Here is a 22407-nt window from a genome sequence, read left to right as displayed (position 1 = left end):
GGGACCAGAGAATCCCTGCTTATCATGCGGGGAAGTAGATTACCATTCCCCAACATTTCCTTTATCTTCTTTATCTTCTATCAAGAGCCAGCCTGTGCCTTCAACATCAACAGGTCAGCAATATTTGGGGGGCAGTGGGCACATTTTGGAATTTTGCAAAAGTGCTGTGAGGGTGCCAGACACAACATCACGGTTGTTGTGGGGCTGCGGCGTATCACCAAATGGCTGCCATGCAGTGTGCTGCGTAACACAAAACAGTGTGACAGAATGGCGGCCACATCAAAAGGAGAAGAAAAAGAGATGGGAGCGCATAACAGTGTGGACATGACCCGCATCAGCTGCCCCACTAAAGGGGGGAAATGCAACTACATCACACACTGCCATGCTTGCTCACAAAGAGCAGGTCTTTGAACCCCTCCACAGTTCAGAAGAGATGGAAGGATGTGTAGGGATATAGCAGAGTGGGCGGTGGGGTCCGGAGGGAGCACACTCCCCACCAGCAGGCAGTCACAGTCTGCCTGCACGTGTGACCCTGGGGTGCAGGGCACATCCCCCCCCCAGACAAGCCACAGCTGTCTGTACATCGTTCCCTCTGTCTGACCTTTTGCGGTCTCAGCAGTCTGTGGTGTCCTGTCTGTAACCTTTGTCCCTGAGGCCTTTTGTCTCCTTCGTCATACACTGTGCAAGGGGAAAATGACACTGTGGAAACAAGTGCCAAAATTACTTTGTACCACCCCACGATCTCGGGACCAAGATGTGTAAAGGTCACAGCCCAAAATGTATCTGCCTAGCTTGCATATTTGTCTCAATAAAAGGAGGCTCCACAGGACTGGCCGGCAGCTTGCATGCAGCTCACCTGTGCGCAGCTCACCTGATGATCAGTCTTGTGCCTCCACTTCAAGGATGGACTTTTCCTGACATGTAATGAAATGAAATGTGCTCATTGCTCTTGTGCGCAGGAAAGTGCGCTTCTGCATCTGGTTGGCCAGGATAATGGGCCATTGGCCTGATCTATCAAGGGCTCCTCTTATGTCAACTAAGCAGGAATAGCAAACCGTCTCTACTTTATTGCGGATTTTTCAGGGAATATTTACTGAGAACGTTCGCAGGTGCCATAGGAGTTACAGTGGTACCTCGGGTTACATACGCTTCAGGTTACAGACACTTCAGGTTACAGACTCCGCTAACCCAGAAATAGTGCTTCACATTAAGAACTTTGCTTCAGGATGAGAACAGAAATTGTGCTCCGGCGGCGCAGCAGCAGCAGGAGGCCCCATTAGCTAAAGTGGTGCTTCAGGTTAAGAACAGTTTCAGGTTAAGAACAGACCTCCAGAACGAATTAAATACTTAACCTGAGGTACCACTGTACCAGGAAGGCACACAGGCAAACATGCCTTCAGCTACAGTAGCAACCCCCTTGACCAGAGCTAAAGAAGGTGGAAGCTAAGCCTCCATCTCTTCAGCCTAGGTCATGACATTGCTGGCAGTTGGGATGCCAAGTTCAGAATCTTTGTGGAATACTTAAACACTACATTTCCCCACCCGAAGGGTGCTGTTGACTGCATAAAGTATGTTTTGAGGCAAATAGCAGCCAGGTGTGGTGGGTATTTGAAGTGAAGCACCAGATCAGGTTGCTTTTCCATCAAAATAAAAGTGGCAGCATTAAGTAAACTCTTCTTTTAAAAAGTATAATTGGCATTCCTTGTATTTTGGACCTAAGAAACGCAATGATTACCAGGCCCATGAACCTTCTCCCCTTGTCACTGATGCAGAAGGGCAATAGTGCAGTGCTAGAGTATTTGCTTTGCACCAGAAGGTTCCTGGTTCAATATCTCCGGCATCTCAAGGTAGGGCTGGAAGTGTGTCCTGTTGAAAACCCAGGGGAGTCACTGCCAATGTCTAAGCCTGATGGACCAGTTGCCTGATTCAGAATAAAGCAGCTTCCTATGTTGGTTTCCTAAATCAGCTTGCCCATTTCTATGTGGATATCCAAACTCCCTCACTGCAATGGGCCTCTGTGACTGACACGATATTCATTACCAAAATGGACTAAGTTGGCTGTCAGTGCTTTCATTAATGGCAGAAAGTTTGCTCTTGCATGAATAAACATGAGGTAGTGTAATTTGACTGATATCAAAAGAGCATCTCACCACCTCCCAAGCAGAATGGGATCATTCTCCCTTGCATACACTACGCCGGTTTCCTAGGTAACATGTGATCTCTTGCCTTCCTTAACAGTCGTGATGCCAACAAACATTACAGACAGTAATAGGTGTTTGTTACAGCTGAAGATGTGAGTACTCTAATGATAGCATGATAAATCTTAATGTGAAAATGGGATGCCACATTAGTGACAGGCTAGCTGTAATTCCCCTGCTCTCTGCTTTTTCTTCATAAGCAGGTTGATGGCACTCAATATTTGCTGGGTTCTTTGTGCTCCACACTACAACTCACAGCAAAGTTTTAAACATGAATTTCCTTGGGAGGAAAACTTTATTCCAAAGCTGAAACAACCCTGCTGGGCATTACCCCCCCCCCCAAATAAATAAATCTCAATCTTGCCCTCATGATGGTGTGGTTAAAATAAAAACAGCTGTGTCTGTTTCATGATTTATTAACAGATATATTTGGAATATTATTTCTTCTTCTTCTTTGGCGATCACTCGTAGCCGAGAAAGATTGTCTTCCATAAACACGGTTTTGATAATGCGTCCTTAAGTGACTGTGGAGGCCAATTCTGGATCCACACGTCCTTCCACAATGGGGACATTGGTTTCCAGGTGGGAGTTGATCACGGTGTAGATCGCCTTTCAGCAAAGTTCTTAAGGTGGTTGATACAGTGACATTCAACACCAGTAAAACCATCTAAAAAGTGAGCTGGGGAGGGAGAATCCTAGGCAGATGAACTGCCTTTCCATATGCCTTGCAGGGTTTCTGCTGTCACAATGGGAACTACAGTGGTACCTCGGGCTAAGAACTTAATTCATTCTGGAGGTCCGTTCTTAACCTGAAACTGTTCTGAAACCTGAGGCACCACTTTAGCTAATGGGGCCTCCTGCTGCCACCGCGCCACAGGAGCACCATTTCTGTTCTCATCCTGAAGCAAAGTTCTTAACCCGAGGTAACATTTCTGGGTTAGCGGAGCCTGTAACCTGAAGCATCTGTAACCTGAAGCTTCTGTAACCTGAGGTACCACTGTATGTGTGTAGGGGATTGTTTCCCCTCTTTCTACCCTGTTCATTCATATATTTTTCATTTTAAAACACAAAAACATATACATAAATACCATCTCATATATTCCAATGGGTGGGAAATAAACCACACCAGCTCTTGGGCTGACTTAGTGATGCCACATTTGAACACACTAATTGGAGCTACATGGGAAGTGACAAGGTCAGTGTTCACCAAACTATAAACATCCACCTTCATTAGCTTTGGTTTGATCGATACGCATAAATTTGCCAACTTGCATATCTGGCCACACTGTTAGTTCAGCATTACTTTTTAAAAGTATGTGGGGAAACTATTATCTCAAGCCTAAATTTATGCATTTTATTTCATTCATTAGAAGCATGTAAATTTTTAATTTCCCATTAGCTAGCAATGAAAACCAACTTTTTAATCCCCTCATTCTTATGATTGCAAAGAAAAGAAGCCGACATTCTTATGCTTGGGTGGGAGACAGATTTGTGCCTCAATTACTTGAGATGGGACAGGGACTGAGGTCTGGTGGAAGGCGTCCTGGCCAATGGTGGTTCACTTTGGTGGCTTGGAATTTGGCCTTGCCACCTCCTTCTCACAAACACAGCAGCATAAACTGAAAGACACAGCTTGGCCCCATCTGTGTAAAACCACAGAGACTTTTTGCTGAACTGCAGGCTCCCTTCAAAATAAGCTTAGGCAATTTTAAAATAATAATGATGATAATGTTTTAATTGATTTAAATCTAAGGACCATGACTTTTTACGGTTAAGATAGTGCAACCTAGACGGACTTCCAGTAGAATTAGTCTCCCTGTCAGAATATCCAAATTACAGTATAACTATTTTGAAGGCAAAAACAGCTCCATATTTACAAATACTGCAGTATTTATTTAGCATGGCAACTCTGTCTACGCTGAGCTTGATGTTAATTAAGGAAGCCAAGAATAAAAATTGCTTTGGCCTCAGATGTAAAGAGGTTTCCTTTTTTTTGCCAAAACATTTTGAATCCTACTGTGGTGCAACAAAGCTTTTAGTTCTGTAAACCATCATGAAGCACAGTTTGCATCAAAGCTGCTATTCCGATTCAAGCGGCAATGTACTGATGATACCATCTAATGGGAAAACTGCACATTTGGGACCTTTCTTCCCTTTCTCTGCATTTGTGCATAAAAAAACTTCATAATCGGACATCCTTTGTCAGGGGTTTTGTTGGTAGGAAAGGCAGAGTTCGGCCTACCATGTTTGCTGCCTGAGGTAGAGCAGAAAATGATAAAATAAAAAAATTCCTTCCTGTAGCACCTTAAAGACCAACTAAGTTAGTTCTAGGTATAAGCTTTCGTGTGCATGCACACGAAAGCTTATACCTAGAACTAACTTAGTTGGTCTTTAAGGTGCTACAGGAAGGATTTTTTTTATTTTGACTATGGCAGACCAACACGGCTACCCATCTGTAACAGAAAATGATACTCTCGCTTCTCAAGTCTCAAGGTTCAAAGGGCCCAAGAATCTATCAAGGTTCTTTGCAGAGACAGAAATCCCACAAGTGTGTCTCTGTTAATACCAATATAATCATAATAAATGAAAATAAAAAAATTCCTTCCTGTAGCACCTTAAAGACCAACTAAATTAGTTCTTGGTATAAGCTTTCGTGTGCATGCACACTTTTTCAGATACACAGATAATAAATTAAATAACCAACAATTTGCTGAGGCGGCTAACTTGCTCTGGCCAGGCCTGAGAAAGGCTCAGTTAGTGTGCATGCACACGAAAGCTCATACCAAGAACTAACTTAGTTGGTCTTTAAGGTGCTACTGGAAGGAATTTTTTTTTATTTTGACTATGGCAGACCAACACGGCTACCTATCTACTACTAGGCCCTCTCTTAGTTAGGCCCTAAAACTAGAACAGGAAATCTGTGGCCCTCCTCACCTCCCATTCACCTCAACCAGCATGGTTGATGGACAAGGCTGATGGGCCTTGGAGTCCTACAGGATATGGGGGCCTACAGGATCCCCAACCTTGGCCTAAAATAATTCTAAGCTCTTACAAACCCTCCAAGTGTCCCTATTTTCCAGGGACAGTTCTGGATTTACAGAAGCCATCCCGTTTTTTTAAAAAATTGATCTCGGAATGTCCAGCTTTCCTTAGGGCACCCCTATTTTCATCAGAGAAAAGTTGGAGGGTATGGTAGGATGTCCCTGTTTTGATCAGAAAAAGGTTGGAGGGTATGATCAGTTATGCAACCCCTGAGCCAAAGAGATAAGTAACAATACAACCTTCAGAAGACATCTGAAGTTTTTAATGCTTGATGTTTTCTTATGCTTTTAGGAAGCCACTCAGAGTAGCTGGGGAAACCCAGTCAGATGGGCAAGGAATAATAATAATAATAATAATAATAATAATAATAATAATAATAATAATGGAATAGGACACCCCTATTTTCATTGGAGAAATGTTGGAGGGTATGCACTTAAAAAACCCTTTCCCCATTTGATATGCACCTTGAGGACTATATTTTAGAAACAATATATGGAGAAAAGGACAGTACTCCTATTGTTATAACAGTTGTATAGAAGTGGAGCAAAACCAGTGTGTGTGTGTTTTCCCTACCCCTTATTACTGGCGCTGCTTCTGCACTTTAAACAGAAGTTGGGCGGAGAAAATTAGCAGGGGAAGCTTAAATATTTATGTCAGGTTGCTGCAAAAGATGCAGGAGCAGTGCAAAACAAATGTCCCTCTCCATGGCCAACTGTCTCTTCGACACAGCTGTTAACGTTCCCACAGTCTATTTTTCTGCCTGTGGTCTGTCTGCGTGGCCTGATAGCATCATGCAAGCTGTTACGGTCTGACAGGAACTTGTCACATGAAATGGAGAGCTCTAAGGTGTTGATGTGGCGCCCACAACGCCATAGTGCTTTTGGCAGGGCCTGCATTTTGGTAAGGTGCCGAAAAGCTAACACAAATAACGCTGAACCTTCACTCCTGAGGAACGGTTCCATCTTGAAAGCTTGCCTTTTGCAATGTTTGTTGGCGTCTCCCTACTAGCTAGCTCCTTATCCTTCTTTTGGTGCCTAGTTATTTGTTTATTTATTATTTCAACATCATTTTTTTGTCCCTTTCAGTGCAGAGCAAAATCAGACCAGGGGCATCAGATTGAAACCAAATCCATATATAAAATTTATATCCTGCCGTCCCTCCCCAAGGAGCTTAGGGCAGCAAACTACAAGATAGATCATCTTGTTATTTACAATAAAAAAATAAAATGTAAGTCACAGAGCCTGTAAATGCCTGAACAAACAAGCAAAAGTGTTCAGCTGGCATATGAATCTGAGAAAAGAGACGCTGTTGTTAATATTTTTGGTGCTCATTGAAGGCTTTCCTTTCAACAAAACTTTTAAGTGAAGATTTTTATCCCAGTCAGTATTTGATTTAAATCTGTTTCTGTATATGTAATTAATTATTTTACATATGCTTTTATTGTATTGTGAAATCTCTCCCTCTTGGAAGTGATGCACAATTGGAATTAATTCGGTAATAATAATAATAATTCATTGCTATGGGGGTGGACAGGGAGCGAAATGCTTGTGAGGTTATTGCCTCAGATGCTGAAACAGGAGGGGCTCCATTTATAGTCTACCTAAGGCAGCAAAATGTGTTGGCTATTTCTTTATGCAGTGAGTGGTACTGGCTGTCCGGTCACAGGTGGTGGGAAGGAAGGGCTTGGAGCTGCCATACATCCTCTTCACACTGCGTTGTGTGAGTCAGTGTGGAGTCATCATTAAAGGGTTAGACCAGGTGACCTGGGTTCAAATCTCCTCTCAGCCACATTGCTCACCAGGGGTGCGCCAACCAAGTATCTTTCAGCCTGATCTACCTTACGGAGTTGTTGTGAAAATTAAATGTATGCTTGTGCATGGGGAATGGAACAGACTCACGGCTGTTGTTGTGACGCCTTGAAGGAAAGTTGGGATATAAAAGGAGTACATATGTGCGTCTCAAATCTTAATTGTGTTCATATGAGGCTTGATTCAAAATTCATGCAGGGCTATATATGAGGATGCTCACTTGGTATGAGGGTATGGAGACAAGTTAAAAAGGAAGGCACTGCTGGGAAACTCTTAATTTTATTCAAACCAAGAAAAATGAGGTGTTTATTTTAGGCTTCCAATACTATTAAAAATCTGCACTTCGCAAGCTGCCTCTCTAAGTAAAAGACCGCTTAGCAACTGAGCATGATGAATCTATTTTGACAGATGATTGCCCAGGCAAATAATACATCATCTTATTTCAGAAAGTGAGAAAGGAATCCTTCTGTTGGCATCTGCCTAGCCTTCCCCCAGTTTTAAAGCACTTCTATTTCACCTGGGTATTTCTAGTTACTTATGAGAACCTTTTGTCCTCTGGCTTTTATTATTCATAAGGACCAGTCCCATAAAAGATTGAAGATACCTAGCAACAACCAAGATTAATTCATACCACTTCATGAAATTCATTTGAACAGGCAGGTGGGGCATGGAACCTTGAACACATGCTAATTATATGGAGGGCAGGAAAACTGGGGAATGTCCAAAAATATGCAAAATGCAGATGAAATTTTAAAAAGCTGTTTCATATTTCATATATATATATATATATATATATATATTTTTAATGGTCTAGTTTCATGCAGAAACGGAGGGGGTTGGAATCTTCTTTAATAATTAAAAAATGGTCACTGAACAGGATTGGGAATTTCTACCCAGTATTTTTTTCAATATTCCGGTATTTTTTCCAATGATTTATAGATTCGTGGTCCAACCCAGCAGTGATTTGATGTACCTATCTCCCATTGAAGTCAATGGAGAAAATAGTACAGTTAAATAATAAACAAATCTTCAACATGTTCATAAAATAATTATTCTCAAGTCCTTTGTTTGGATTTGGGTTTCAAATTTATAATTAGTAATCAGTATATTCCCACTAGAATCTTAGGCCTAGGCCAATACTAGTGTTTGCCTGCTTGCTTGTTCTGAAAGAATTATTTCTCAGATAGAAATGGCCTGATTTTAGACAGGGAAATATTTTCTCAAATATCAATTAATTATTGACAGTCCTCTCCAGAACTGAAATCCACACTAGCAGTGTATGTTGGGAATACATTGCCTAAAGAGCAAATCTTCTAAAAAAGGTCAGTTATCATGTGTTCCATCTTGTGTCCTGTGAAGCTATTCTATGCATTTGTGGCACATGTGAATCAGACAAAAGTTTAGACTTTTGTGCTATAGCTCTGCAGGTGTTAACACTGATATTTCTCTCTCCATCCTTTGTCTCTGTGTCTCAAATAACACTTTTTCATTTGTAGCAAATTATCGCCAAATACATTTGTTTACTTCCACTAAGGATTATTTGGCAATCTAAGCACTTGGGTTACATAAAGTCAATTTAGCAATTCGTTACGGAATAGTGCAATATTGTAAATAATGCATCCATTGCTGTTCAGCAATATTTAAAAGGGTTTGGGAACCTCCGAACATCAAGAAGCACCAATGATAGGGGTTTCCCCACCCCCTTGGTAATGTTTTACATATGTTTATGTTTTTTGTTTTTTATTTTGTTATCATAAATCATTTTCAGGCGTTTTGTTTGCAAGTAGCATGCATTCAATAAACCTAGGGTTGCCATATTCAGAAAAGTGAAAATCCGGACACCAAAGTTCATGAGCTTTTTGTTGAGCTTTTTGACATGATTTGCGAGGGCCGAATCCTGCATATGTCTGGGAAACCCCAGACACATATGGCAGCCCCATATAAACCTAACTTGACCAACAAGCTGTGGGAGCTATAGTTTGTGGGCAAATAACACATTTTGCATGCAAAATGTCCCTGGTTCAGTTCCTGGTATTTCCAACTGAAAGGAACTGGTAACAAGTGTTGGGGAAGACCTCTGCCTGATACCCTCAAGAACCACTGCCAAGTCAGGCTGAATAATATCAGGCAAAATAGAGAAAGAGTTGACCTATGTTTACATTTCCAGAAAGGTAGCCATGTTAGTTTGTTGCATCAATAGGCCCTACTCCATGAAATCTCATGCTGTAATAAATTTCTAAGTCTTTAAGGTACCACAAGAGTCTTGGGTCTGGAAACCAAGCCTTATGAGGAACAGTTGAAGGAACTGGGTATGTTCATCCTGGTAAAGAGGAGACTTAGGGAAGTGATGATAGCCATTTTCCAATATCTAAAGGGCTGCCACATGGAAGATGGAGCAAGCGTGTTTTTAACATCGTCATAATCATTTATTAAATTTGTTTACCATTGCATACCCGCAGGTCTGGAGGCTAGGACCCAAACCAATGGCTTTGGGTGACAAGAAAGGAGAGTCGGACTCAACATCAGGAAGAACCTTCTGATGGTAAGTGCTGTTTAAATGGACTACCTTGAAAGGTGGTTGACTCTCCTTCTGTGGAGGTTTTTAAGCAGAGGTCTGATGGCCTTCTGTCGTATAGGATTTAGTTGAGATTCCTGCATTGCAGGGTTTTGTAATAGATCACCCTTGGGTTCCCTTCTAACTTTGCAATTCCATGATTCTAGAGTTTGATTTGTAGTTGCATGCCTACGTTTGTCCTCTTCATTCTCTGAAGAATCTGCTGCAGTTGAATGCCAATGTAAGTTGACATTCAGAAACTTTGCAAATGTATGGGGGTGGGGCTGCATTGTGCATGTACAGTAGAGACCAGAATTCTAGGACCGTTATAAAAATTATGTTAAAATTGGAATCTTAGAAGCAGGAACATGTCATGTCATAGTACTGCAAGTGCACTGAAGGAACAGCTAAATTGGTAAAGAAAAAGCATTTTATATGTGTTGTATATGCAATATAACAATGTGACACTAGATGGCGCTGTGGAGTCCAGTCTTTCCCTACTGGATTTCCCTATACGACTTAACAATGTCTTTAGCGGAAACGCTTCTTTGATATGTCTAGATCCAGCCCAAATCCCCACTTCTCTTCCAGGTACAGAATATCACTGTCTTGTATTGCATCTAATAGTATTTCTTATGTCTGGAGAGACACCTGCACACAATACACAGACAGACCTTGTAAACAAGTTACCTTTGGAGACGGAAGCTGTGTTTAGGGGTTATTCCTAACAGGGCATTTTCTAAATCATGTAAGGACACGTATACCTGCCCCCACTACACACCACCCACTCTACTTGGATTTTCCTTGTATTGAGCAAGAAAGGCAGAATGCAAGTCACAACCCTTCCCCAGCTGTCGGGACGCTTATAAGCAGTCAACGGAATATGCCTACAACCTCCATTAAGGCCTTCCTGCTCACCACAGGGAAGCAGAGATGAGGATGTTGAAGGCGGGGTTTGCTTGCATGGTCCCAAAGCCCTCTTCATGTGTTCACAATGAATGCCGTTTCAGAGGTGAAAACCTTTCTTGGAATATGATTGAAGGGTGATATAAAAATACTTACAAAAATCTCATGCACATAAAATGAACAAGGCTGTGCAGGTGAGAGGCTTACCCCAACCAATGCATGTTCAAGCATCTGCTCACGTAGTTCAAACTTTGTTCAATGAATGTGCGTTGGTTAGGGTGGGGCTGGCCACTGTGATAAAGTCTCTTGCCCCCGAATTGTCCATTTTGCTTGCCTAAGAGCATTTGCAATACGTAGGTTTTTGATGTAGAAAATGAGAAGAGACGTGCAAACTTTTCACACTCTTAAACACATTCAAGATTGCACTGAGAACATAAAAGTAGCATATTCATCTGTGTAGAGCTGTAAGAGCAGCCTACCAGATTATTTTTTAAAATTAAATAGCATTTGGATGAGTTGTAATCCTGGTTGTTTGAGAATGGCTGTGTTTAATAAATCATGGTCAATTGTAAACACATTTCTGGAGTTGCGCCGGCTTCTTTTATGGTGCCTAGAACCAAGGAGGCTCTCTAGCCAGGAAACAATTATCCTCTGCTTTGGCCAGCTGTGTAAATGAGACCTAGTCCACGTGTTACCTGGATGGCTAGAGCTGTGTGGTTTTTAGTTCTACATCATGTGTATTAAGACAAATGGCATTGTTGAATTCAAAGCGTGTGAGTCACACAGTGTGTGTGTTTCGCCAAGACAAAAATAACAAATGAAGGTCGGTCTAAAATTCTATGGCCCACATACGCCACTAATTTTGCCTTGCTATGCTGTTGTTTTAAAGCCATCCAGACCACTTTGTATTCCTGCCGGAGTCTGTGATGTGCTTCCCATGTAAATGACAGATAGAGAGTCCACATTAACATCCACTGGCATGCAGAATTCATGAGCCTGGCCTTCAATAATTATGTCAATCTATAAAATAATAAACTCTTTGTTCTTTCTATTGGCCTGCTGGGATTTGAGCCAAGAGGCTCAATCCTTGAAGCCTATTCTCCATAGAGCTGATGGCTGGAAAATTAATTGTTCAAAAAGGGGGAGGGAATGGAAACTGCAGCTCTTTATATATGCATTTATTTATGGCCATGGGTGTTTGGACTTTATTGAATAGTGTGAAGCTTTCAATAACATATTACATGCTACATTTAATATGGATACCTTCATATTATTGTTTATCACTAGTAACTGTATTGGGTTGTATCCAGTTAAAGGACCTAAGTTAGTTACGTCCATTCATTCAAATGGGTCTACTTTGAGTATGACTACCATTGGATACAGCCCATTGATTTGGATCCCAATATAAGGATGTTCACAGAAGAAAATGTTCCCACCCACTTCTGCCATCACCAGCAAATTTCATTTCATCTTCATCCCATGTTGTTCAGGAGCTTCACTCAATCCTCCAGACACTTTTCTTAGTGAATGCAGATGAGAAAGGGGGATGAGATTTCTTTCCATTTCCCAAGAGGAGAAAAATGATGAAGATGATATAGCAACATTAATGCTCTTGGTGCTTTACAAGTACAAGGTTATAGGCCCATGCCCTGGGGAAATCTAAAACCTGTCTCAACCTGCACACACGGGTTTTCAAACCATATAACTTTTACAAATTTCCTATGAGGGTGGCACAAGGTTCAGAAAATATATTAAGACCACCAATGACCCTCACTACAGGCTCAAATAATTCATTCTATTTAGTAGTTCACTTACCTTTAGGTGGCAACTGGTTTTGCCAGAGAGGCACTTTTAGAAGGAAATGGAGGCTGGCAGGTCAAAGGCCCAATCTCCTCAACAGACTGCTTCCAAGTCCTGTTCCCACAAATACTACCCAACAAAACTTTTGCTGTTGTAGAATGGTATCTGCAACTCAGAGAGTTGGATTTGACTGTGGGTCTTCAGTTGCTTATGTAGGTAAATAGATAGATAGGCAGACTACAGAATAGTGTCTCTGTCCCTCTCAGACACATAATGCAACTGTTGATTATTCTACAGGCCCTGTTTCCTTTCCTGATACTACATCCTCAGGTATCCAGTCTTGATTTCAACATTTCAGAGGCTCGTGAGATATGTTCTCATGGCTTTTCTTTGTTACAGTTAGAATAAGAGAATTGTAGATTTGGAAGGACCATCAGGGTCATCTAGTCCAAACCCCTGCAACACAAATAACTTTTGCCCAGTGTGGAGCTCGAACCCACGAACCTGAAATTAAAAGTCTCATGAGCTACTGACTGAGCTATCCAGTTACTAGACCTTCCTTCTTATCTTTTCTCCACTATCAGACTGACCCCTTACCCATGTTTTACTGCTTGGATCCTTTGCTTGACTGCTTGAGGGAAGGGCATAACTCAGTGGTAGAGAAAATGCATGCTGAAGGTTTTGTTCAATTCCTTCACATCTGCAGAAGGCTTCATTTAGACTTTGTACACCTTTTCCTCCATCTGTGAATGCTCTGCTCTCACGAGTGGTTGGATATATATTCCAACCACAATGTGCCTCTCTTCAACTCTCCTTCCTTATGCATAGAAAGGGTTCAGGGGGGCCAATTGCTGAACCAGAGCAGCAAGTTTAGCTTGCACCCAGTCATAGGTTTTGTGATGTTCCAATCACATTTTCCCAACATCTACTTTAAATGCAGGACCTGAAAACCAAAGGGACACAAGTAGCTTATCTTGGTACTTCTGTAGCAAACAACATTTCCAAATATCCCTTTTGATGCCTGACAGCTAAAGACGGAAAGATCATCATCCAGTGGCAAACCACTTTTTGAAATATGTAGAAAACCCTCATTTCATTTAACAGGATCAAAACCACCAAGTGGTTTTCTTTTAACTCTTGTTAACAATTTTCTCAGGCAATAGAAAGGGAGGGGGAGCCTCTTCCTTGAGATAGTGGTTGCCTGCTCTCCCCTGAATAGTCATATAGACCATGGATTGACAGTCTGTGACAGCTTCTTATGTCTTTATAGGTTCTTGATTGGTGTAACTAATTTCTAGAATTATGCTATTCTGAATTTTTTTATTATTTAATCAAAGTGATATCAAGAAATGCCACATTTCTTCAGCATATTGCCACAGGTATTTTACAACTTCCTCCTCTATTTCCATGTTTTTTAGTAAATAATTTATTATGTACTTTTCAAGGAAGAGGAAGTAACTGTCCTCACCATCTGACGACTAAGTAGTCAGTAAGTTGGAGTGCTCTGAGACTTAATAGATGTTGAGAGAAGACCTCAAGGACAGCACAGCATCATCTTAGTGACTCCTGAGCTACCCCAATGAGGTAGTAAACAGGTTCTCATACAGCAACCAGTCATATCTGAAGAAACGGCCATGTCAATTTGTATCCATCCCTTGTTCAATACAGTGTTACCTCGGGTTAAGTACTTAATTCGTTCCGGAGGTCCGTTCTTAACCTGAAACTGTTCTTAACCTGAAAACCACTTTAGCTAATGGGGCCTCCCGCTGCTGCCGCGCCGCTGAAGCACGATTTCTGTTCTCATCCTGAAGCAAAGTTCTTAAACTAAAGCACTATTTCTGGGTTAGCGGAGTCTGTAACCTGAAGCGTATGTAACCTGAAGTGTATGTAACCCGAGGTACCACTGTATTTCCTTTTTGCTCATTGCTCAACATTCATTTCTGTTTTGTGGCTACCATTTATCGCAGTATCAGTCAGAAAAGCTTGGGATGAGTGATGCATGGGGTTAGCAGTCATGAGAAAATGCATACCACATTTCCAAGATTGAGCTTTGGTGGTATGTATGCAGGCCCCCCCTCCCCCAGTCCCCTCCCCAAACCCTTTTTGTCTTAATTTGTACTGTTGAATTTGCAAACATATTACAAATTCTGACCGGTAATGCCCTAATTCTCCTTCAGTTTTGTTCACCAGTCCCGTCCCCCCTGTCTGACACCCTCATCCCTTTGCTCAATTGTACTCATAGTTTCCACTGTCTACATTGATTCTGCAGTCGCACACAAAACACCCTTGTACACTTCCATCTTCTTGAGGGATGGTGCTTTGTTTTTAATTTTTGCATACCTAGAAAGTCCCTCATGTATGCAGAAACCACCATCTTATTATTGGGGCGGCTTCCAAACTTGGTAGGCTGGCACAGGAGACCCAAGTTTGGCGATGCAGAATCCAAATGGCAGTTGGTCCGCTCATTACGCAGAGAGGTTCAGCAAGTCAGCATGCAGTGGGACAATGCAATGCACAAAATCCTCCACGCGTTCTTAACATTTAGGCTTCATCCTTTATTAGGTAGTGAATAAGAGACATAAAAATGATTGTTTGTTGCTTACAGCTGAAGTCTATGAGAGACTCGTCTGTGTGAGTGAGAGAGAGAAAGATAGGGACAGAGAGAAAGAGAAATGTTTGCATACCGCACTGTGATGACAAGAGAAGGAGAGGATGGGGAGAAAGAGATTTAAGCAACTTAAAAGAGCATGGACCAGCTGATGAAAAGAGTAGGAATGACTCTTTTATTTCTAGCAAAACTTTGATTATCTCTGCCATTTGTACTGTGCCTCCATACATGCCACAGGCCAAAATATTAAAAGAACAAATCTATTCATTTTGATAAGAGCAGTAGCATGACTTCAGTTTTGCATATTATGCCATATGTGAAAAATCCTTTCCAAGGCAGCTCTGCCTTTGGCACATCCTCAGTACTCTATGGCTAGGTTCTCAGTGGTTTCCTTCTGTGGCCACAAGCAGAGGCTCTATGGGCCAATTAAAAAAAAATCAAAAACCCATAAAGCTTGGCTTGAAAAACCACTGCCATGTGTGCACATGCCGGAGTGCTGAGGCTATTGTCCTTATTGCAGCTACATCGTTAAAAAAAAAGGCGAGACATATTGCTGGAGCACATCTCACAGTTGTCGTGGAGATGCCGTCAAAAACAGCTTCCATATAGAAGATAATCCCTGTACTGGCCACAGTACCTCCCACTCCCATGTCCCCAGTGACTCAGAATGCGGTAACTCTTATCTGTGTGACAAGCACTTCTAAACAGAACATCCAGGACAGAGGCGATTTTCCCATGGAAAGGCTATTTTCAGTAGCATCCCAATAATAGCTGTAATGTGTTCAAGCTGTAAGGTGGGGGGGGGGGAGGAATATGTGGCCCTCCTTAAGTCATTGGACTCCAGTTCTCATCAGTCCCAGCCAGGGACGATGGGATTTGTAAGTCAGCAACTTATGGAAAGAAACAGGCTGTTTTGGAATCAGGGCCAGTTACTGGTCTAATTAGTGTGGTCAGAACGGGTTATTTGTGCTCACTTTTATGGGGCACTGGACCAAGCTTTCTATAGTAGTATTATTTCCAAAAGTGCTATGTTGCAAGATCCCAATGCTTTAGGAATAAATCTATTCATCAGCTTACAGGGAACTAATGGTTATTCAGCATCCTGAAGCACGAATTTTGAAATTCCTCATATTAAAGATGCCAAGCATTTCGCTTAATGAAAGTGCATGAAGACCACTAAATTCCTCGACTGACTTCCTATATCTGGTTAAAGATTAAGACAGTCCAAAAACAAAACAAACAAACAAAAAAAGGTGCTTTATCTTCAAGGCACAAACATTTGCAAGTAAAATGGGTGTTTTTTTTCTAAAATTGTTCATATAGAGCTATCTTTGTAAATTAACATGTAAAAGAAAAATGAATCTCTTTGGATTTTGGAGGCACATAATGGGCTGGATCAAGTGCTCCATGCTGTCGGATCTAACTTCCTCCTGCAGCCCCCATGCCCTTTGAACAAATGCGGTGGGGGCGGGGGCAGGGTTTCATTGGCTCTAATCCCCTTCTGCAAATAGCAAGTAGCTTTCTGAGAATGGAAGAACCTCTCCTCTTCACAAAAGGGCACCTTTGGACCCAACCCTTTATTCTTGGACCAGCACAAACTTCCTTCTTCCTCCTTTTACTTTATCATAATGCATATGTAAAGTGTGTGTGTGTGTGTGTGTGTGTGTGTGTGTGTGTGTGTGTGTGATGGATGGACACATATACACACATACACCCCTTATAAGTGGACAGCTTTTTCTTTAAAAAACAAACAAACCCACAAAAGTAAATACAAATGAATAACTCTTGGTCAATATTCTCTAAGCATAAAAATCCTCAAGTGCTAATATTTAAAAACATGTGAATGTTTTTAGCAAATCTATGGCCAATGTTTTGCATCACTAGCATTTTATGAATAGCCTTTAATCTCCTGCTCCCCACTTAATTCAAAAAATATGGTTTACTTTTTTTGTAGCTAAAATCTACTTGCAGGCACTGCAGCTGCAAATCAGTATGGCTGAATCTGACTGAGCAGATCATCTCATATTATTTATAATATCCTTTTCAGCTCTCTGTGGGGGAAAAAATGTCAGCAGCAAATATCAGAGATTCAAAACATGTGCATTCCTTTCCCATCTTCTCTGCTGTTTGTTGCCAACCACTTATTGACCCATATCTAAAACTGAATGGCTATATATAATTATTATATATATATATTCTTTATAAGTTATTTTTTTTAACTCTGGCATATATACAGTATAGCTCTATAGATCTCCAATACTTCATTTTTTTCAAACCCTCACAGTGAACATGTGTCCTGAAGAGGTTACTACATAAAGGCCAGGGACAGGGTTTAGGGTTCAAGGGTTCTACCTGTTCCACACAAGTATATGTGACTATCTCATAAGACACATCTTCACATATATTTAAATGGATCATATCAGTAGCAATGTACATTATTAACCCATATCACAACCCCCATAACAAATGCTCCTTCTTTGTCTGCTCACTTGTGTGGGGTGAAGCAAAATATTTCACAAGCTTGGCTCCCTTTCCTAGACAAGACCTATGTCTTTAACCAATGCTCAGTTTTATTACTGTCTGACACAGGGTTCCCCAAAACTTGGGTCTCCAGCTGTTTCTGGACTACAATTCCCATTAGGAGTTGCAGTCCCAAAACAATTGGAGACCCAAGTTTGGGAAATATGCAGTAACTTCCATGTAACACGAGGTTGATGTTATCCACTCAGCAGTCCTAAACTGGTTTAGCTGTCATTTCCTCTTTCCACCAGACTTTACAAGTCTAGTTCTACAGGAGAGCATCCAGGGATCCTCAAAGGAGAATTCTCAGTGCCTCACCAAAGGTTGATTTCCAGAAATCTTTGGCAAAGGCTGTAGCATTAAAGTGGGGACATGGCAAAAAACAAGAGCAACAGGTGCAGTCCAAGATAGAAGTTGGCTGCCAGCATCAATAGGTGACCTGAGGTAAGGGAAGGTCCCATGTCCCTGCTGCTGACCATCTCATAGAGGTGTTGCAGGCAAGAGTGGCGAGGCCAGCAATGTGCACTGTCTGCTGCACAGGGTGGCTGCACACTGCCACATATGGCTGACTCTTGGCTGAAGAGCAAAGGCCAGTTTCCTCTAGCCTGTGACCTCATGGGTTGCTGCTGATAATGCTAATGCAAGTTCAGATTAGTGCAGGTTAAGGTCTCTATTACCACTTAGCAATTTGCGCACACTGTGTCTCTTCAGTAGTCCCCAGGCAAGCATGCAGGGAAATTCAAGAGCAGCATAACTTTCTTCTTCTTTCCTGGATAGTGAATCCCTAGTCCCTTTAAATAACGCTGCAAGGTACATTAAAAATTCTGGACAATTTAAAAAAGCAGCTTGGGATGATGCAAGAAGGGCAAAATAGAGGGCCTGCTGTTTGAAAAGAAGTTAAGAGGTCTTGCTGCACATTGCTGGACGGATTTTGGCTCTAGTGCAGCTCATTCAGCGCTTGCAGGGAAATCGTCGTCCCTTGTACTCTTTTCTGAACGTGACTCGTTGGCAAATTTTGAATATGGGAGAGAAACTAACACTGCAATCCTAGGCACGTGTACTTGGAAGCATGTTTCCCTATGTGCAATGGGGCTGACTCCCACACTATGTGCACATAGGTTTGTAGACCACAATTGCTACCTAGGTCTATGATCATTTGTGGCAAACCACTTGAGAGAGAGATGATAACATTTACTTCTTCTCGGTTTGTGAACCTAGTGGCATACATAGAGACACAATACTAGTGTTTAACAAGACATCTATTGTATCTACTTTTACTCAGATAAATAGGAAATGCTGACTTGGCAGGAGCATTGGTAAGAGTACTACTATTCACAGTGTTTCTGTTCCCCACCCCTCCCCCTTTTATTCTACAGAATTAAGTATTTTATGTACATTGGAACCGATTAATGCCCTTGAGACAATTGTGTTTTGCTGTTTCATAAGCAGGAAAGACACTGCAGGGGAGATATGTGCCAAAAAAAGCACAGTCATTCATATATATATATATATATATATATATATATATATATATATATATATATATATAATGGTAGAATGGTTACTTCTAAAGTGGTAATATTTAAGAAAAAATCTCATCTGGAGAAAATACTGCCTCTTTCCCCTCTTTAGAATTTGTTCGGGTCTCTTATCAAAAGTCCTAGCTCTTCAATTTTATTTTTATATATTTATTTATATATATATATATAGTTTGTTTTACTTTAAACTATAAATTAACACTGCATAGTTCATTGTTCTTGTTTTGCTTTTGCTCTGAAAAATTATTGCAGTACAATTAATTCCTTCTCGGAGTTCAGTACGGAGCAAACAGGACAGGCGTGTGGGTGGTCCGTATAGGCCCCGGCGCAGGTCGAAGGAGCGCCGGAGGAAGTGCTGAAGTCTGAAAGAGGGTCGCTGGTGGGGCTGTTCGAAGACTGAAAGGGGAATTTACAGCCACAGCAGCAGCTGCTGCGGCAGCTGCTAGTGGGTTTGGTAGAATCCGTGGAGCCATTGGTTTTGAAGGTTCCTTTGAAAATACTAGTTTCACCTGTGGGAGAAAAAGGGAAAAAACAAACAACAAGTATTACTTGTGCAGATTACCCACAATGAAGACAGCTTTTCAGAGGTGGTGTATAAAATACTTAAGTGGCATTTCAGGCAGAAAGGTGAATCGAAAGTTTTAAAGGAAAACAAAAAAGAAGAAAGGATATGTGTGGAAGTTTATCTTTTTGCTACAAATTTGCTTTGACACTTGACAAAATGGGACATGGAATTTTGTTGAGAAAGAGTTGCTTGCTTGCTTGCTTGTTTTACATCCCAAAACTGACTGCTACATTTTCACTCAGTTAAAAGCACCCCACATTATCAGCCCTGTGGTCATCATTATTACATACTGGTTATTTTCTGATGCGTTAGTTACATTTCTACTTAGTGGATTTTGACCCACACCCTTCCTTCCTCCAAGCATCTCAGGACAGTGATCTAATTTCAGCTTAATTTTGTCTTCTTCTTCTTCTCCACCATACATTGGAGGAGGGGCAAAAAAAAGAAATAAGCCCTGGAAAGGAGTGTGGTGTTCTTCTTTTTAACTCTACAGCACTCTGTGGTTTCCAGTTGTTGGTGTGCTTTCTGGAATGTCCATAGGAGATCTGAGAGACTCCAAAGCCCTCCTGTAGACATTCCATGAAGTGTGTTGACCAGGGAGGCCGTCTGCAGAGCACTGGAGACAGAGTGTGAAGCAAGGAATTGTTTTAAAAGCTAAAAGTAATCTTTTAACTTAAACAAAAAGACTGACATTCACCCAGGCCTACAAAAGATGGAGGAATCCCTCCCCCTGCTTACTTCACAGTGAAAGGGGGGGGGGAATGTCTGAAGTTGGTAGGAATAACTAGTTTTATTCTCTTAACAAAGCAGAAGAGGCCAAGAGAACGTGACAGTGGCTCCCAGCTAGCTCAGTGCTCTGTCTCTCTATTTTCTTCACATTCAGTATCCTAGGAATCATAGGCAAGCCTCCTCTGGCCAAACTCAAAAATTAATCGAGCTTTGCAATTGCTACAACTGAACACTTGGAGAAACCTCATTGGGAGGCCTAAGTATCAGGTTAGAAAACTTGGAAAAGCCCAAGGAATCTGCTCTGCTTTCCCTGATAGTCTCTCCCAAACTTGGGAAAATGGAAAAGAGGTAGCCAGTAGCTGATGGCTTCCTTTCACACAGAAGTCCCAGGGCCTCTTCTGAGCTTGAAGTGAAACAATTTGCTGCCTAGGATCATGGAGCTTGACTTTAAACATCATTTTGTAGCCAAGGCAACTCGCTATGTAGCTGGAGATCAAGGGGTTTGCAGTCAAGGCTACAGATGGAGCAGGATTCTATTTCCTCTGCTTTTTGCAATAGACTGGCAATGCTCCTTTCTGTCAGAAAGCAACTCCTAGTCAGATAATGCACCTTGATTTTTTCATACAGTTTTTGTGCACGAATAGTGCACACAAAAGAGCATATTCTGTGTTATAAAAATGCATGCAAAACGTTCTTACATAAAATGCATTACAAAGCACTGAAAAAATGCATGTGACATAGGTGTCCAAAATGTGTGCAAATTAAATGCAAACATTTCATGCATTCTTGTGGTGGGGGTGGGAGGAAATAGCCTTACAGACTGTAGTGAAATGGACCTGTGATTCAGCACCAGAGAAACTGAAGCAAGATGGAATTAGGTTGCTCAGTTCATTCCCAGTCAAGCCACATGATCCATAGCTGCAAATGTCCCAAATCTCTATGATGCTTTTAAGTAGTGCTAGGACAACCATGCCATGAAAACAACATGACCAGGATTGTTCACAAGCCCAGCTTCTGTGCCTGTAAAAGTCCTGCCAATACACACCTGAACCAGTCTTCCATTAATTATTATTAGCAGTAGTATTAAATTTTCTATACCACCCTTCATTCAAGGATCACAGGATAGTTTACAATATAAAAACACAAAAATAACTTAGTAACAAGCAAAAACAATACCACCCCCACCCCCTGTCTAAAAGACCATAGATTGTTTAATTGGCCAAAGGCCTGGGAGAAGAGGAATGTTTTTGCCTGGTGCCCAGATATATGTAACCAAGGTGCCAGGCGAGTCTCTCTAGGAAGAGCATTCCACAAATGGGGAGCCACCACAGAAAAGGTCCAACAATAACACCCACCCACACCCACGGGGAACTTCTCAGAAAACCCATTTGCTTACCCCAAGTGGGTGTGTTCCCTTCTGGAGTTTGTTGTAGGGACTGTATTTGGGTTTCGGGGGCTTTCCAGCAGCTCTGTCTTTGTGCCTTCTACTGCTTATGTGCTGTTGGAAAGCAAGCAGTGTTGTTATTTATTATTGTTATTGTATAAATAACACGCTTTCCATTGGCTTCAGCACCAAACACCTCTGGTCACCCAAAATCCAATTTGCTCGACCTAGTCCAATACCAAAATTATTAGTCGCAATAGTAAATCTGTTTCATTATCACAGTTTTATATGTTTGGAAAGAGAGTTCTTTCTCTCTCTCTAATGCATCATAATAATTTTGTTGGCTTATCTGCCATGATGAAAACACCTACATTTGTTTATTTAATTGATTTCGAGCAGGGTTTCCCAAACTTGGGTCTCCAGCCATTTTGGGACTACAACTCCCATCATCCCTAGCTAGCAGGACCAGTAGTCAGGGATGATGGGAATTGTAGTCCAAAAACAGCTGGAGACCCAAGTTTGGGAAACCCTGATTTAGAGGAATCACATACGGCTCTTTGCAAAAGCCACAGGACGGTTTCCAACAAGCACATTCTACTTAAGTTAACCAGGCCGTAGCTCAGTGTTAACGTTAGAGAGTCACTGCCAGTCAGTGTAGACAATACTGAACTAGATGGACCAATGGTCTGGCTCTCGATAAGTCAGCTCCCTATATTCCTATGGAATTGGAAAATGGTCTAAACAGGAGGCCACCT

At 41.5% G+C, this 22407-nt stretch overlaps 1 protein-coding gene and 1 long non-coding RNA gene across 17 annotated transcripts in view; one reads left to right on the top strand and one right to left on the bottom strand.

Moving 5' to 3' along the window:
• The first annotated feature begins 5585 nt into the window (after positions 1-5585).
• Positions 5586-22407, top strand: part of LOC308570289 — a 102051-nt gene continuing 85229 nt past the window's right edge. The window contains exons 1-3 of one of the 2 annotated variants that reach the window (XR_014001084.1): positions 5586-6140; positions 9508-9590; positions 13754-14419. This is a non-coding gene — a long non-coding RNA (uncharacterized lncRNA). Of the gene's footprint in view, positions 6141-9507; positions 9591-13753; positions 14420-22407 lie in introns of those variants that run through there. The other variant, XR_014001083.1, reaches the window with a different exon arrangement.
• The window catches only part of ZNF385D (zinc finger protein 385D), a 560232-nt gene continuing 552664 nt past the window's right edge, over positions 14840-22407 (bottom strand). For all 15 annotated transcript variants that reach the window (XM_081164656.1, XM_081164666.1, XM_081164665.1 and 12 more), the window contains 2 exons: positions 21665-21766; positions 14840-19483 (listed from right to left, as the gene is read on the bottom strand). In XM_081164656.1, coding sequence (XP_081020782.1) covers positions 19250-19483; positions 21665-21766 — 336 coding nt within the window. In that variant the 3' untranslated portion in view covers positions 14840-19249. The remainder of the gene's footprint in view (positions 19484-21664; positions 21767-22407) is intronic.

Source organism: Podarcis bocagei, assembly GCF_964188305.1.
Source record: "Podarcis bocagei genome assembly, chromosome: 12".
In the NCBI taxonomy this organism is placed as follows: Eukaryota; Metazoa; Chordata; class Lepidosauria; order Squamata; family Lacertidae; genus Podarcis; species Podarcis bocagei.
The sequence above is the reverse complement of the archived record's forward strand: the minus strand, read 5'-3'. Positions and strand labels throughout refer to the sequence as shown.